General features: G+C 46.6%; 2 protein-coding genes across 2 annotated transcripts; one reads left to right on the top strand and one right to left on the bottom strand.

Annotated features, from left to right (window-relative positions):
• Positions 1 to 441: 441 nt before the first annotated feature.
• On the top strand, positions 442 to 18,078 carry T265_01222 (hypothetical protein; the record flags this gene model as incomplete). Its single annotated transcript, XM_009165207.1, has 3 exons — positions 442 to 1,001; positions 5,757 to 5,869; positions 17,796 to 18,078. 3 exons carry the CDS (start codon positions 879 to 881, stop codon positions 18,076 to 18,078), a joined length of 519 nt encoding a protein of 172 aa, XP_009163471.1.
• On the bottom strand, positions 13,624 to 16,266 carry T265_12745 (hypothetical protein; the record flags this gene model as incomplete). Its single annotated transcript, XM_009165268.1, has 3 exons — positions 13,624 to 14,316; positions 14,624 to 14,868; positions 16,119 to 16,266. The coding sequence occupies 3 exons, from the start codon at positions 16,257 to 16,259 to the stop codon at positions 13,845 to 13,847; spliced, it is 858 nt and encodes a 285-aa protein (XP_009163532.1).
• Positions 18,079 to 18,286: the final 208 nt, after the last annotated feature.

Genomic DNA, 18,286 nt, shown 5'->3' on the forward strand with positions numbered 1-18,286 from the left:
TGAAAAAATTGGTGTTTTCTCTTTTTCGGCTTATTCCGGTGCTACGTAGTGATCTAAGACCCTCATAAAAAAGGTTCCATTGTAAATACAACTGTAAATTATCCTGGATTTACAGGGTGCATGATAACAGGATCACTGTTTTGCCACATAAATGTGGGGGTATTCTTCTAACACATCCGGATTCATCTCCCATTCCGCCGGGTTCCTAATGAAACGACTACAGTGGAATCGAACACATTACGGTAAAATGTACTCATGGATGGTGGTCTCGAGTCATGGGTGATAGGCTGCATGCATCATTTCCTTTGATCTAATTGAACAACCAATCAAAACAAAAGATTTCTGCTGGCAGCGCTCTAGTTTTGTGTTGGTATTGAATTGCCATGAGTTCCATTGGTAGTGGTGTAAGTGCGCACTATCTCATGATTCCAATCCGTTAATAGTATGACCTTTCTGCATCTCAGTTCTCTCGTGGCGGAAAAGTGTTTCAGATTGAATATGCCTGCAAAGCCGTAGAGAACAGCGGGTGAGTCGAAATGATTAACGGCAAGCGTCCCCTAGAACTGCAATTGCAATTCGTGGTAAAGACTGCGTTGTATTTGGTGTGGAGAATATTGTGACTTCGAAATTATACGAAAAAGGATGTGTTAAGCGTGTGTATAATATTGACAAACACATCGGAATGGTTTGTTTCCTTCGGCCGCTTATCATCCAGCTTCCAGGTTGTTGTTGGATTTCAGGTAGATGCAAAGGCATTGGTGAATGTGGCTAGGGAAGAGTGTGCGAATTTTAAAGAGAATTTCGGAAAACCGATCCCGCTCTATGTAAATCGCTCCATTAACTGTACATTTCCATAGTCATTGGTTGAAAGAATCGGGATGTACATGCACGCGCACACGCTCTACAGTGCTATTCGACCGTTTGGAGTTTCACTGCTACTTGGTTCCTGCGAAGAAGATGGTCCCCATCTCTATGTTGTGGAGCCTTCGGGCTTGAGTTTTGTAAGTTGGTTTATGACTTGAGCTTTTCTTCGTTCCGAATGAGGTGTATTGTCTTTATCCTGACTGTTACTCCCAGCATTATGGCTAATTGCATTGGCTCCGGAGGTAAATTCTGCGCGTATGTTTACTGAAAACTCGTTCGTTTGTAACACCCTTTTTTGCGTAGTAGTCATTAAACACAGAGGATGCATATGGGCAGGGATACTGCCATACCACCAAAGCCTAGACTGAAGTGAATGGCGATCTATTCAAGCAGTTGCTGGTCTGAACCAGCGACTCCCATATCCATATTAAAACACGATTATGGTAGAACGGAATGTCATATTGACACCGATACTTTACTGCAATGTGTCTAGGTGTTTATCTAAAAAAACATTGGGACGGGAAGGGGGAGTTACCCATTCTGCCACGATCACTCTGGAGTGTCAGCAAGTCCAAACGCTTAGTTATACACTGCAGACTTGAGCTGACTTTGGTTAGCCGTGTCTTACGATGATTCTGGCTAAGCGCGAGGATCCCACCAACCTCGAAGATGGCCCGCACACTCATGTCTTGATGCCACTCTGTCCACCATGCGGTCCATTCTTTTTGAAGTTTGGAATGCAGCACGCCTCAGTAGATGATGGTTCGTCGTATATCCCTTACGGTTGAACCACCGTATCTTAGGGTGATGGGTGTTTTTGGTGAGTGTGACCCCTGCACAACTGTACATAGCCTCGTAAATGTTGCGTTGTGAGTTCGCCGACATCATCTAACTACCACCAGAAGCTTTTGACAGAAACTTAGACGCTTGATATAGGTAGCTCGCAACAATCCGGTTTAGAAACCATACAGCAACAATACGTATTATGGCCAGTACGTCTGAGACTTGAAACCCAACGGCATAGCTATTTGGTGAACTTATTTCGGATCGTGATGCTTCGTACTCTGGATTTGTCATATGCATTTCCGTCAAGATCAAAGCACCTACCTAGGAATGTGGAAGTTTGCCCTCTTGAACTGTGAGGCCTGGTATTCTGAAGCATGACTTTGTACTTTTAGCTACGCAGTGCGCACCGGAAGACGGTACAGTGGCGGTCATTCTGTATAATACCGTCACCAATAGAATGAACCTCAGCGTGTCGACTATTCGTGTTCCCTGATGACCAGTTTGGGCTTTACTGGGGGGTACCCCTGCGACACTCGGGATTTCTCAAACTAGGTTGATCAGTTTAGGTTGTGCAATGGGAACTTTCATTGAAGAATGTCCAGCACTGTAGGCTGCGTTGGCAAGGCTGTGTACTGTGTGTGCCGAAGAGGGCGCTGTTCTCCACTCAATTCACTCAATTCAGATTGTGGTAGCAAAGAGGTGGCCAAACCTTGACCTGGAAGAGGGGTGTGAGAGATTACGGAACGTTTGGGTGCTGTCGATGCGCGGACCTCACTGTGCCTGTTTGGAGGTGCTGTGAGGCATAGGTGCCAATTGGTGTCATTGGCGTGCTTCATTTTCTTTCCAGACTATCCGAGGTGCAGGCGCCTCAGAATGATTGTCAGGCTGGCACCAGATCCTTTCCTTCTTCCAAATGAGGCTTAAATAATTAAAAGTCGTACGGCGGTGACGTATCAGCGTTGGAAATTGGTGCTATCATTGGTGTTTGTTTATTTCATACCGCCTGTCCCTTCGGGATGCCATTTACATACTACGGGTCGATAATTTTCTCACCATCGTCCTCTTAGGCCGCGGGGCTTCGGAAACCTTTTAGTGTACCTCATTAGTTTATCGACTTTGGACAAGAGTGATATAGACTAGGAATTCCATGCTTTTAAGAGAACTTGTGGAAGGATCCGCATACCCACAGTTGTGGGTGTAAGGATTTGAATGTGATCAGCGGAACATACAAAAACGTAATCAGAATAGGTGGTCGATCTACACAATTGGATGTACTCCTAGAGTCAAGGAACACTAAGATTTCGGCTTGTTCGAAGTGTGTGGCTTATTTTTACATATGCCCCTGTAGTACCACCGGATGGGACATGAAATAATAATCGTTCAGTTGCAGCGCCCTTTCGGTGCCTAGCTGCCATGCCACACGAAGGAGGCACGAGGGCTGGGATACTACCAGGTCGCCCAAGCCAAGACAGGGGAAGTCGAGAGGCAGAGGTAGGGTCCGAACCACACACCTTCTGGTCATTAGATTCGCGCTCTTACCACTTGGTCCACTGTCACCTCTGAGCCTCCCATATTCGCTGCGAGTGCTGTTTGTGAAGATCCGCACTACCGTCGACTATCCCAAGTTATTGGTGAATGTCTCCTCAGATAGACCGAAATAGGTTGGACAGTCACTGACTGAAGACCTCTGTGCTGTCTTTGAAGGGCGTAAGAGGGAGGAGCATAGTGACAGGTCGCCCAGCCAAGACAGGGGAAGTCGAGAGGCAGAGGTAGGGTCCGAACCACACACCTTCTGGTCATTAGATTCGCGCTCTTACCACTTGGTCCACTGTCACCTCTGAGCCTCCCATATTCGCTGCGAGTGCTGTTTGTGAAGATCCGCACTACCGTCGACTATCCCAAGTTATTGGTGAATGTCTCCTCAGATAGACCGAAATAGGTTGGACAGTCACTGACTGAAGACCTCTGTGCTGTCTTTGAAGGGCGTAAGAGGGAGGAGCATAGTGACGTCTGAATAAGGTTATACATTCGAGAAATTCTGAAGCTGGGGAAGTTTTATGTTCACAGTCCATATTTCCCACACAGGCTGGTAGGCCGAATTCAAAACATCAAACGGTCAACTGAATTGTCCAGAAATCCAGAAGTTCTTCGATGAATAGCAGTCGTTATGGTTTCCGACTGCCTCAAGTAAAAGAATCTTGTGAGCGTATCTTGAATTAACCGATTAAAGGAACGTGTGTTCCTTTCCACTATTTGGCTTCCTCCTTTCGACTTTCCGGACCTTCCAAGCTTGCTAGTCAGTGCGGACATTCAGTTTCACTTGGAGTCGGATGATGTTTGGATTTGGAGTGTAGTTGGACCTGGAGGGAATCGCTGGGTACCCAGCAAAGTCAGTCTCATCAGAGGTACAATGTTTGGAAAGAACTGGCTGGGTTCACCGCCGGTAGAAGGTTCGGCGTGACATATCCTTGAAAATATCACTGCAGTGATCGCTTCTGTCCGGATCGGGTCAGCGGTCAGGCGTTACAGGAGTTACTTCTGGTACATTTATTTGATATAGGAGTTCATAAACTTGACGGTCAAGCGAGCACGCGTTTCGGGCTGATATGAAAATGGCAGTGGATAGATACATAGTCCGTACAGGAGCAGAGGGCAGCGATCGTCCTCACCATAACTGGCGGTAATGTGGTCTATTTGAGCCCAGGTGCCGGATGTTTTAGTGAGCACCATGTGATCACACGATACATGGTTCTCCGGAAGCAGGTATTGCAGAGGAAAATTCATGATGGGCACATATCTGTGGTACGCACTTCCTGATGTGTCCGATCCAAGATGGCCACCCAATTATCTGTATACGCGTTTGTGTCGATAGCGATCACAGCGAGGCCTGAGCATTCAACACGTTTCAAAAGAACATAGAGCTTTTGGGAAGCTAGAGCCACATTACGTCTGAACATAAGTGATTACAATAAACGGGGGTGATTTACTTCTTCCGTATGGATTCTTCCGTGGACCTTGTCAAACGAATCCTCAAAGACCACGTCGACCGTCATCCAATACAGCAGACACTTCCTCTCGGTAGTAGATCGTATGAACCCCAGCGTATTTAGCCGTCACAAGAAGTGGGACTTCGCGAACTGGACGAGCATGTCGGTGAAACGAATACAGTACTTCCTCGTTTCATTGCTTCTAGGAGGCACCATAGATCAGAACAGAGGGAATCCAGCGTACGATCAAATTCAATGTATTCTGATTCCTTCAGAGTGCGAACAACAAAAGCGAAGCCAGTTTCAGAGGCCTGAGGAATCACCCGAAGTATTTAAAGCTATGGCCTAAGAGGACGCTCTGAAAGCTGATGCGAGAAGAAAACATGTCGTCTCACTGCTGGGACCCGCAGCATGAGTAGTCACGGCAATCTGGGAGAGGAGAATGGATTTGTGAAAATGTAAGGTGGTATCAGCAATAGCCTGTTTTGCCTACCTTTTGTGTTGTGTGCAGTGAGTAGGGTGGACAGGCTGGTGGCGTCACGCGACGGCCGATGTGATGTGACAGTATGTTTGTTTAATTTCATTGTTTTGCATGGGCTGGAGTATTGTCAGGGTGCTCAAAGGTAGACAAATAAGTAAGGTCCTCAATCAAAGTTGTGTACCAAAAAGACGTCTCAATGCATTGGATGTTTGCCTGCACACTACCACAGTTGTATAGGCTTTCAAACAAAAAGTTGCGGGGAGCAGTGTCTCACTACCATTGGACGGAACATCTGCTGACGTGCTTGCCCTATCTACTAGAGAGGCCGGATGGTATATAGTTCTGACGCCGTAAATCAGCATGAACTGATGGTGTATCTTCCATTAGTGACGGAACTTCTGCGGAAGAACAGCTCGGCTAAAATGAAAAAAGCCCCTCATCTCACTTGGTGCCTCTGAACCACGCCTAAAATTTTAGCCAAGTCTTGGAAGAAACAGTACTGAGGTATTTCGCTTAACGCTTTTTTGACCTCGCCCACCGCCCCTTTCCCAAGCGTTGTTAGTTCAGTATTTACGGATGTGTTTGGCATACGACGTAAGATGCTCCCCACCTTTTTTGACACTTGAATTTTTTCGTAGGCATACCGTGGTTGCGCAATCGGTAAAGCGAAACAAAACGCCACAACGGAAATCGAGAAGCTAAAGCCAATGGAACTGTCATCCAACGATCTTGTGAAGGAGGCCGCCAAAATGTAAGCCACACGATTGTCGTACACATTACTCATTGATGTCGATTAATTTCCGTAAAGTGTGATGTAGTTCTGTTCATTTGAACAGTTGTGCTGTGGGCATACGGGCACTATAGGAATTATGTATTTGTGTCTGTTGTCTACTGTTTTCAACGATAGCACAGCGGCCTTTTAAGTTTTCCCATTGGAACTCTCCGGCCAAACAACTATTTCGGTGTTTCAAATCTATCCATGGACAGGAAGTTTTCAAGTAGCTGCATGATTTTTTGTACACCTACAATTAGCACACAGTGGTACAAACCTGGGTGGCTTCTACCAACTGGAGGTCTTTGCGTCTGACAAAACATGACGCCATGGCTGATTTTCTTATGATGCTGGGGAATTCCGGCTTATTTCCATTGCGAAGTGTGGTCGCTGAAATGCACAAATCGTCGGTGGGTGGGATCAGGAAATCTACGCTCAGTCCTGTTTTCTTGAAGTCAGGCCTTTGATATGAGACTCGATTGATGGAGACCTCTATCTGTTGATGCTTCATTAGAATGCATCATCCTGATTTGATGAGCTTTGTCCATTATTTTGCTATGGAAACGCAATTCACCCAATGTGGTATATGTTTATCGTTATACTAAATATCGGCAGGCTACCTCACATAACTCTCACCCAGTTGTTTGCTGGATGGAAATCAAATATTGATCACCAAAAATGGGCATGCGCTGCTCGTCCATCGGCTGCACTGGCTGCATATTTGAATGAGATTTGAGCCAATGCCCTGTAAACTATCTTACATGGTCCTTTTATTAAATTTCTGACGTAATCCTGGTCCTTGTGCGCTTTATGGTGCGATCCAGTATGTACTTCATCACTCATTCCTACCCAACGTACATTAACAGGTGCACGCACCATTTGTCGGTGCTGAATATCTACAACCTGAGCTGGATGTTTACGTTGGGACTTACGAATGGTTCAGCTATCTTTCAAAATCATATGGCACTCTGGACGGTGGACCATCGCATCTAGTTGTCATGCAGCACATGCAACGTGCACTTTGCTTATGTCGATTATCCTGTTCTATCACACTGTAGTCAACATCGTTTGCGTTGTGTTACAAAGTTAGGCTGGTTAGCACCACGAGCGAGCGCAATTAAATCTAGATGAGAATGATCGTTTGAGGGATACTCTACTGGAAGGACCATTATATAGGAATATATAACCTGAAAAATTTGGGGCATCCCTTCAACGAAGGTGTTTCGGAGATTATCAGAACGGTTGTCACTGGCGGTGGGTGCTTCCAACCTACGTATGTACACTTGGCAAATAGTTTAGGTTGTCACTTCGTAATTCGAAGTTCCTATAGGTTTTGCTTGTTGATCCCTTGATTTAAAAACCCGAAGTGTTTTCGCGATACTTGGATTACGTAATTCCTATGGCGTGTCATAGTTACTTCCCAGGAGACCCTCACCGATGTGTTTCGTCACCGTACTTGTCTCAGTTCACCAAGTTAGAAAGTTACGTACCATGTATGTATTTGAAATTCCTGAGGGGCATAGTTCACCACCACCCATATTGCACCAAGGAGTGACATCTATGAATTCCATGACCTTGACCATGAGAACCAGCTATAGCGAAGAGGGGTTTAGATATCATTTCCAATGTTCACATCCTGCAGTTTGACGTAGTTTGGTTGCGTCAGGAAGTTTGGTGTTGCCCAAATCATCCATGTCACCGCTGATGGTGATATTATGAGACAGTGGAGCAGGCACCAAAAAGTCATCTAGAACGGATATTTTCTAAGGGTAAAATACGATCTCGTGCGATGTCGGGAACATCAACCCCGAGTATTCCTTCGTACACATCACCGAGTTTGGTGTTGTGTCGTCATTTATCACCCCCACATTAACGGGCTTCACTACAACGATACTTCAACGAGTGTGACTGTGTTTCTAAGTTCGGCATTGTAATTTTTTATCGTACCAGTCATCGTCCATCTATTTCTTTCTGCAAATTTTAGTATCTATACAGTTCATGATGAAATCAAGGACAAGAACTTCGAATTGGATTTGAGCTGGGTCGGTGAATGTAAGTTGTACTTTATCTATTCCGTGACACGCTGATCTCAGGCAGTGGAGGAGTTCACCAGACGGTCCCCGCGTCGCTGTTCCAAGAAGCAGAAGCCTTCGCCAAGCAAGCCCTAGAGGAAGCAGACGATATTGATGATGACGTTGAATAAACGCTATGCGATCCTTTCTTGTTCATGCTTGAAAAAAAGTTCTTAGAAGTGCCGGTTTTTTCATAGCTTTTGGATAAATGGGGGGGGGGGGACTTTTAGACTGCGTTTTTCACTAAACACGGATGGGTAGCTACCCCTTTGGTTTTGTGGTCCTACTGATAATCACCCCTTGCTGTTTACCATTGTTAATGAAATTCAAACATGGGCTTTTCGTGATGCACCAGGGATAAGGAACAAGATGTGGTACCTGTCCAATACTGGTCTACAGTACGGCCCATAGGAAGAGTCTCCGTAATCAGACGAAATCTGGAGGTCAATTACTGCAGTCCTCCGCGATAGGATCGCGAATGCTGTAAGGTGTCCCCTCCAAGTGGCCAAAATGTCCATATTCATCGCTTATTTGTCACTTCAGTCACGTGCTTCAAATTGGTTAGGACAACCTCAGATATTGCGCACTTCATTTCTGGGGTCATGATGATCCCTTTGCAATGGTTAGTTTCTGTGGTGTGGGAGCTGCACTCACTTCAGTAGCTGAAAGCGCTCTGCTGCATCCCAGTAGTTTGCCGTAGAGTTATCTAGTTCAATGACGAAGGCATGGACATAGACAGACTGGGTCTCCCATCGGTACCAATAGATCCTTGTGCAAGACTAAAAGATTGCACCCAGTCCCACTATGAAATCAAGTGAATCATGTGAGGTTCATTTTTACTACCATATTCTGTGGATTTTTTCGGCAGCTGCTTTATCATTTACGTTGGTCTACTAAACGACTAATTTTATAAACAGCTAGGGAGTAATTGGTGTATATTTTTCAGCTACCTCCCCCAGTCCGGTCCATATATTACAAATCTAACTTCTGTGAGGAGCGTTTTTGTCAGTTCTCAGTAAAATAGGCGGGACACTGTCACCAGACCCCTGAGGAAAGGACGATTTTTCTTTCAGCCTGAATCATTCTCCCTCACATTAGAATCATGCGCGCGAACAAGCTCGTTAACCCGTAATAGTGAAACCTTGTTACAATAAACTTGTTTAGACGGGGAAACATGAGTTGCCACAGAAAATAACCTCAGCAGTGCGGTTTGTCCATGACGGTCTTATACTGTAATTTAACTCCCTTTTGAACTGTTGAAATTCCCAAGCGGCAACGATTGAATTGAGTTTCTTTCACTCCGGTTTTTAGGCAAATGATCCGCACGTCACATTTGTTCTGTTAACTTTTGAAGAGTTCTGTCCAACACGATATGCGCATACCTGGTATTTTCTCGTCATACATGGACTGCTCTTTGCAGGTTCCGGCAACCCATTAGTGCTTAACTCCTGCTGATTTCTTCTGGTGTGGCGTCGTACACAGAAAGCAAAGTACATTTGAGTTGTTTGTTAGTGGTAGCATTAATCTCCACTACGAAAATCCCCGGCGGGTTTTCCTTATACAAGAACTACGTCGTGAAAGGTTTACTACTGGATGTTAAGGATGCCGTTTCGAGAGGATTTGATGCTGGTGATTGGGTAGCAATTTAACAAACTGTCCACATGAAACGAATTGCAAGGAATAATGTAATAGTATTTTCTTTGCTGCCTGACACAACATAATGAAAACAAACTACTCAGTTGTGGCACTCTTTCGGTGCATAAATGCCGCACAAGACCGACGAGTTCTTTTCTCTACATTATTTGGTTGGTAGTTTGTCCTGAGAGCGCATGAGAAACTGTAGGATGAAGCAACACATGAGGACCCGATATTATTCGAACTGTCACAAACTGCGATTCATTTTATCCCAGTAGAATACAGCTTCCTGCTACACAAGTCACTATCTTCAGTTGCTAAAAACGCGAACGTCAATCAACCAATCATCGACAGCATAACACACCGATGCTTCGCTGCCGTACAACCAAATCAACCAACATCGACAGCATAACACACCGATGCTTCGCTGCCGTACAACCATGATTTAATTGAAAACCTCATTTTGAAGAAGAGAATAAACGCGGATAAGAAAAGGAGTTCGTGGTAGCTTACTACAATCATTCCGAGGTGCTTACACCTCCAGACATTCACTCAGGCAATCTGGATAGAAACTGACAACAAGAACGCCACTGACATCGGTTGGCAGCCATATCTTGTAGTGTCTCCAACCAGGCACAGTAAGGATCACGCGGTCTCCATCCTGGAAGGCGAGTAGCACCGACAGCACCCAAGCGTTTCGTCATCTCCTTCATACTCCTCTGCCAGGTCATGGGTTGGCCACCTCTCTGTTTACGCCACTCCGAATTGGGCATGGAAAACAATACTCTCTTCGGCATGCGTAAAACATGTCCCAACCAACACAGCTTCTGNNAGAGAACATATGCAGTCATAAGCCTCCGAGGCCGTAGGCGGTTCCACGTTCACCGGCTAGGGTTCAATGTCACCTGTGGGCTTCAGATGGGTGCCAGCTGGTGGCCATGACAATCGTTGTTCGAAGTATTTGGCCCATCGGTTGAGACGTTTTTGTTCATTCGAGATAGTCACTCTCACAAGCGGTTCCCGGGGATCGGTGGCACGGATCAACTGAAATAATCTTCGAGCATTACAGGCTTTCTGAACCTCTTCTATTTGCTTGGCTTTGCGCGTCCACCACACTTCGCGTTCGGCTTGCACGCCCACCTTCATTGGACGTCTGACAATTCGTCGCATTGAGTTATGTTCGGGGCCGGCTGGGATATTTCTCCGAGATGAAAGAAGTACCACGGTTCGATCTAATATTCAGAATTTGAGTGACCCTGGTGGTGCCGTGCCACAGGTGAAATCCCCAGCACTATGCGAATAAGTGGTAATCTCGTCCCAGTATGAGTTCACATCTAATGGTGGAACTTTTGTAAGAGACTCTAGAAGGCGACTCTGGTAGGCTCGTCTAACATCCGGATCTGCCAGTCTTCCAGTTGCCAAGCGGATTGTCCCCATCGTACGCGGCCCCGGAAACCGTAAGAAGCGACTCCGGACGAGCACATGGTCGGAATCCACAAAATTGTTCCAAAAGGACCAGCAGTCAGTTATTGATCCACTTCATCGGCAGCTGATGGTAATGTGATCGATTTGGGCTTGCGGCCGCCATGCTGTTGGAAGACACCATGTGATCAGACGGCTGTGGCTATTTCGGAAGTTAGTACTGCATAAAAAACAACCTGTGGTCACCACACAACTGAGGCAGTTGTTCACCGCTGTTCTCACCTATCGGATCCGATCCATGTCGACCTCCTTATTGAGTCTCAGATATGCCAGGTCTGTCCGATTGTGCATTCATACCTCCAAAAACCACAATGGTATCTGGGGTTTTAGCTGGGTTGTAAAACCTGTCTTTGATGGCGTCGGAGCTAGTCAGTTGGGGCATAGGCAGACACGATAAACAAACACCTATCAACTTCTCACTTGTGAGACTCCTTTATGCACGTTGCCAGACGAGCCGCATAGAGGCGGATATCAACAGGTATCCAGTCAAGCAAAGATAATTCCGTCCGGTGACTTAGGACGACGCCAACCCCTGCACATCCCACTGCGGCAGATCACCAGAGGTGCGTAGCCGGAAGCGAGTGGAGTGATGGGGCGGTTAGCTCAATCACTGTGCTGGCATATTGAATTCTTGTTTCTGAAGCAGCACACATCAATGCCAGGCGGGCCCAGTGTGGGTGCAAGAGCAGCTTGTTGTACTGCTTGCTTCAGAGTGCGCACACTGAAGGCGGCCAGATAGACAGGGTGTCGAGGCTTGAAAATTGATCTGAAGGTAACTGGCGATGTTGGTGCTACATGACGAGCAGGTGTTGTACGCAAAACCGATGCAAGACGAATGGAGTCATCAGTCCTAAGCGCTGGGCCTACAAGAGGAAGAACGGAGGCGTCAGCAGTAGCCCGTTTTCGCTTACCCGCCTTGGCGTATGCAGCAAGTAAGGCTGATAGCACTATGCGACGACCAATGTGGCATGAGAATATTGTTAGTTGTGTATGTCGTGGTTGCACAAGGGCTGGGATACTACCAGGGCGCCCAAACCTGGACAGGGCGATTAGGGTCCTCAACCAAAGCCTTTGGCTCAAAAGCCTAACCGCAAGGTAGCGATGTTTGGCGGGAAATGCAAATGCATTACCATCTCTACGGTACATGTCGCCATACATGTTCCAATCCTCAACCTGGAGGGCCAGAAGACTGTGTTCGTCAGACCTCTACCCATGGACCAAACTGGTATGAGACTGAGTGTCGTGCGGACACTCCCCAGTATAGCCCAATTGGTCGCCGAGGTACACAAACCGCCACACCACTGTAAGGTCTAGTCTCTTCGTGACGGCATAATTTCGGTCAGTGGGGTTTCGGTGTTTCGACTGTATTGTTCCGATGAGTCGTTGACTAAATGAGCTGTTGATATGCCCTGGACATGCTTGTATGAATGCTTCGTGCAGTACGTCATCGTCTAATGGAACCTATTTTGTGTAAAATTGGGTTTCGAATAATCTGGATTCATAAGATAGAAGCATTCACTGAACTGAGAAAAATCGAAAGCTTTTCGTGGGCAGCTGAACACAGATAAGTGAACACATGCCTTCACTACTATGCATCCTGCCTGCCACCCATAAGTTCTAGGTGAACCAAGCCGGTTGTCAATCTTTTCGTTCAATATAAACGAATGATATCAGGATAGGACAATGCATGCGGGACACTGCTAACTCACGCCGTCATATCAGCTACAGTCGTCTGACGTCTGAGGTACGGAACGCTGCTGGGTGTGGAAGGTTGCTAGGCTTTGTTGGACGCTCTACAGCCTCGTTCACGATGACCAGGGTGAACACATTCATATCCATAAGTCAAATTTACATTTGCGTTAAGTTACTTGGAAAAAATCTTTCAGCTGTAGCATACTTTCGGTGCCTATCTGCCATACCAACAGGAGGGAAGAGGTTAGGATAATGCCAGGCTGCCCAAGTCTAGACAAGAGCAGTCGAGATGCTGAGGTTGGGTTCGAACCACGAACCCTCTGTTCCTTAAGCTGGGGCCTTAACAACTGACCATCAACCTTACTCAACGCCTAAGATCGCTGATCACTGGCTTCTTACTCGTGGGAGTTCAGACAGACTGGGTAGCATGTAGCTTTGGTGGGGTCTTTGGAAAGCCTAAAAATGAGTATTCTTGTCTCTCAGAAACCAGCCAGTATAATCCTAGCTTAACCGAACACCTGCACTCCTCACCGACTGGTTAAGTATTTCTGTCACTTGTGACCATCTGGCTCATCCACGGGTCCGGATGGTGTTGAAACAATTCTATCAACGTGCAGAACCAGGCGATTGTGCAATGCACATTTATCAACAGAAGTTTTGTGCAGTAGATCCTGCAAAGTGGTTCACCACACGGAGAAGAAAAGTCGGATACTTATCTTGGCCCACCTGTCTAGCGATCCCGGCCATGAAGCGGTCACGGAAGGATTACGTGCCCAACATCACAACCACGGACCTCTGTCCGTTCAATGTCTAAACCAAAGGGAAATAAGAAAAGGACTATTACCAACCGTTCCAGCATAATCGGTGAACTAAAGCCACAGAAATTACTACATGGGCCCCAGGACTATCTCGATTTTCGTTTCTGGCAATTAAACACAAGTACTGTTGTTGAGTGTGGAGAGAATAGGGAATTTCTAAGTATATGCAAATAAAAAGAATCAATCATATAGTGCGTTATTGAAAAAACGCCAGAAAAAATGCGACAACCATTTATCACATGGAATGGACAGGAATTAAATGTCGGTGTCACTAATTTCGGGCAATTTCATAGATTCTAGTTTCCGTTTCACAATAGCCATCACACATTCATGCACTTGATCCATCGTTTTGTTTGTTGCCTGAACGAAATGCCAAAACTGGGTGGCATTGTCAGGATTTTCAACACCAAGTTCACTGTAGTCCGTGTACTGTGCGTCTTTTGCTAGCCGCGTATAGTTCTCCAAAACACGACGTTGAAAGTCTTCCGTTTCATACCGTTCAGTACCGTAGCCATTTCGGTCTTTCAAGTGATCAAAATGCTCCGGAGTAAGACAAATTACCAAGTCCGGCTCCACTAGGCCTTTTTCCATTGCGCAACACCACTGCCAGCTTGGTGTGGGAGGTGGTTTCGCGGCTGTGTAGGCGATTCCCGAATAACTGTACCGGTCGGCTACGACGCAACAACCACTGGACAAGGCGCTTCGAAGCTCATCTTGTTTCTCCCACCTGCATGATGCGATTGAAAAAATCGACAGCAATGTTAGGATAAATCGATAACATAACGGGCTGCGCAATGATGGGTGCCATTTCAGAGAAACCCTTCGGGAGGCATATCGTCCGAAACAAGGAACAAAGTTCACCAATTCTAATTACTTTTGGTCCAAACCCAGGCATAACAAGGGGGACTATTAGTCTAGTAGAAGTATCTATGACGATGCGAACTAGACAGCACGCACAAGTGCCCAAGCAAAGCATGAAGCCTTGTCTTCTTAAGGAAGACAAATATCGCCCTCGGGTTGGACAAAAGACGTACCTGTTAGCTGTAAATAAAAGATGTAAAGCATGTGTATCCACATCTGTATCACCCTTCAGATAATTATCCAAGCACTTGCCAAGAGCAGTGTCGCGATCGGGGAACTTCAAGAGCAGTGCAGTTCGTCCGGTAAGCTTGGTCAATGCGTCCGCAAGCAAAGATGCTTGAGTAGATTTTCCTGTCCGGTCGGCCCCCTCAATTGCTATGAAAATGCCGGAATGACTTCGGCTGTCACCCATATCTATCTGAAATGAAATGAGCCACACAGGAAAGTGGAAACCAGACAGGAGTCGAGTTGCTACGTTTTATTGAAAATAAGACTCATTTGTGGCAAGATAAGCCTGCGAACAACGCTGTCTTTTAGTTGTCGAACAAGCCTCGCACAAGAGTCGCATTTACAAATAGATTTAGAGACAGTAGAGTTGGAAGTTTCAATTGAAACTTTGTCCAGCAAGTGAAAACCAGAGGGAAGCCCTGGAAAACCCAGAGACAGTGCACAACCATTTCATCCCTTTTGGGAGCCATCGGCAACGCATATCCCCTGAAGGCTCAACTCACGACCACCTGCCTGGTCGCTCAGCTCTTATTTGAACGTACGATTAACTTGCACCTAGAAGGAGCGAGATGGCTCAAGTGGTTAGAGCGCGAATTTACTGACCGGAAGGTACGTGGTTCGAACTCAACCTCTGCCTCTCGACTTTTTCTGTCTAGGTTGGGCAACATGGCAGTATCTCAGCCCTCGTGCAACCTTTGGGTGGCCTGGCGGCTAGGCACCGGAAGAGTGTTACAGCTGAACGACTTTTTGGGAGGAATATAGTGCTGCGATTCTTCAATCACACCGTTCAAGTTACGTGAATCAGCTTTGGTCGCTTCCTTATAACTAGAATCTACAGGCACGATGGAAAATGAGTTTTGAAGGAAATCGCTGTGGCAATGATTGTAGGGTAATCGAAAGCGAAGAATCATGTACAGTCAAACAGTCAAAAATTGTTACTGAAGGTTCATCACGACGGAAACACTGAATATGGGAGGCGAGTTTTGCTGGTAACCGAAAGATAATGAGAGTGAGTTTTACACAGTTGAAAAACGGGCGAGATACACCTATTGGTAGGATATTTTGTCCAAATAAAAGGGGCGGTTTCACTTGCAAGAACCCTGACCGTGTAAGTGATTGCGTTTTATACAGCTGAAGAAAGAGCTCCACCTGTAGCCTAAACATAGCGGTCATGTGGTCTAAAGTGCGTCGACAAGCTTCAAAATATCCGCCACCGAAAGCAGAGACACCAGAACACCGTCCGGAAGAAAATGGTTCCAAAGACAGCGATAAGTTATGTAAATTTCTAATCGAAAGACATTTCATTGCAATATTAAAAACAGAATGCTGAGTCGCAAAGGAGTCCTTCATGCAGGACAGCACACTAAATTGGTGCAGTAGTTGAAGAAAGACAACCGTAAAAGATGAAGACCGCAAGTCTGAGCGAATTTGAATGCTCACCGCCAAAGACTGCCGGAAAAGCCTCGATGCACTGTGCAGAACCTCAAGCTTCGAATGAAGAACGGTCCGCAGTGAAAGGTGGTATATATGCCGGATTGAAGGTAGCTTAAAAAAGGGGGAAACACGGAAACGATCCATCATTATGTGGAGGACGACTACGAAAAGAGGAACGATGGAGAATAGAACGAGAATGGAGACTGTCGTTCACCAACTTGTATGGAGATACAGCGCGATCGTGACAGAAGAGTAGTGCTGACTTGTAGCCAACAGTGCTTGGCACAAATATGAAGTGCCACAGCTTACTCTATCTGTTCACGGCAGTGAACGCTAACATTCACAACCTTTCAGTGTAGTTTTTCAAATGAACTTCAAGGCGAATCAAAATAAAGCAGGCTATGCCGACCATACAGGAATCTGAGCATTTTTACAAACATGCCAACCGGAACGGATATAAGCAACATATCCAAGAAGCTGTGCGTAACCGGATACAGTACGGGCTGCTTTGTTGTACGGCTGTGGGACTTGGTCTGTTCGAGCAGCGGAACTGAGACATCTTCAGGTGTTCGACAATCATTGCCTCAGGACCACAGCTTGTGTGGGTTGGTGCCGACGAATCCGCGACCGGGCAATCAGAAAACAAGTCATCGGTGGTGAACCATGAACCTTCATTAAAGTGTCCGGAAGCTGGTTGGTTAGGCCATGTATTGCGTACTCCGAACCATTGCCGAAGAGAGTGCTGTTTTCCGTGATAATTTGGTGGCAGAAGGTCTACCCCTTGACCTAACTGAGGGATATGAAGGATGCTGAGGGGTGCTGTCTGAAGAGTAGAGACTGGACCTTACCGTAGAGTGGCGGTTTGTGTACTTCGGCGACCTACTGAGCTATACTGGGGAATGTCGGCACGATGCTCACAGAGTCACTCATACCACGTTGATCCATGGATAGAGGTCCGACGAACACAGTCTACTGGCCCTCCAGGTTGAGGATTGGAACATGTATGGCGACATGTACCGTAGAGATGGTAATGCATTTGCATTTCCCGCCAAACATCGCTACCTTGCGGTTAGGCTTTTGAGCCAAAGGCTTTGGTTGAGGACCCTAATTGTCCTGCTGTCTAGGTGTGAGCACCCTGGCAGTATCCCAGCCCTCGTACAAGCGTGGCGTACACAACTAACAATATTCTCATGCCACATCGGCCGTCGCATGGTGACATCAGCCGGGTTGCCTTACTTGCTGCATACGGCAGGGCGGGTAAGCGAAAACATGCTACTGTTGACGCCTCTTTTCTTACACTTGCACGTTTTCCTTCTTTCACCCTCCCTCACCCAAATTCGAATACTTTCTCCGCAGGTCCCAGCTGTAGGACTGGTCGTTTCGCTCGCCCTGCATCACACTCAGTCGCAGCTTCTGCACGTTCGAGTTCAGCTACAACCCTGAACACTTCGAAGTCTGTTTTTAAACCCCGAAAGTGTGTCTACTTAGCCAGCTTCAATATTCGCACACTGAAGCAAGCAGAAGTGTGTCTAGCCAGCTTCAATATTCGCACACTGAAGCAAGCAGATCAGCAGGTGGCTCTTGCGCGTACCCTGGATTTCCTCTGTATTGATTGATGTTGTCTGTCAGAAACAAGGACGCAAGTACTGTGATCGAACTGACTGCCCCCTCGCTCTGTTGCAGGTTCCGACTGCGCACCTCTGGTGATGCAGAGGCCGCTGCAGCTGCATATGCTGGGGTGGGTAGTGTATTGAGCGAACAAGCGGAAGCGTCTCTGCTTGATTGGATACTCGTTTTCAGTCGACTCTGTGCGGTTCGTTTGGCAAAATCTGTGAGAGAATCTAGAGAAAGTGAGGTTCATCGTACCCTGTTCGTTGTGTCTGCATACGCCCCAACTGACTGTAGCCCTGAATCTGCCAAGGACAGGCTAAAAGCTCAGATATCGTTGTGGTTGCTGGTGATGTGAACTCCCAGGTAGGTAGGTTAAGCGCTGCTGAGGCCCGATTGGGTGGTCGTCTTGGTTTGGACACTAGACGCACGGACAACGGAGACCGCTTACTTCAGGTGTGGGCTGATCACAGGCTGTTCCTGTGCAGTACGAATTTCCGGAACAGCGGAAATCGCTTGACAACCTGGCGCCCACCATCAAACCAGCGCCGAATCCAAATAGACCA

Source organism: Opisthorchis viverrini (assembly GCF_000715545.1).
Source record: "Opisthorchis viverrini unplaced genomic scaffold opera_v5_13, whole genome shotgun sequence".
Classification (NCBI taxonomy): domain Eukaryota; kingdom Metazoa; phylum Platyhelminthes; class Trematoda; order Opisthorchiida; family Opisthorchiidae; genus Opisthorchis; species Opisthorchis viverrini.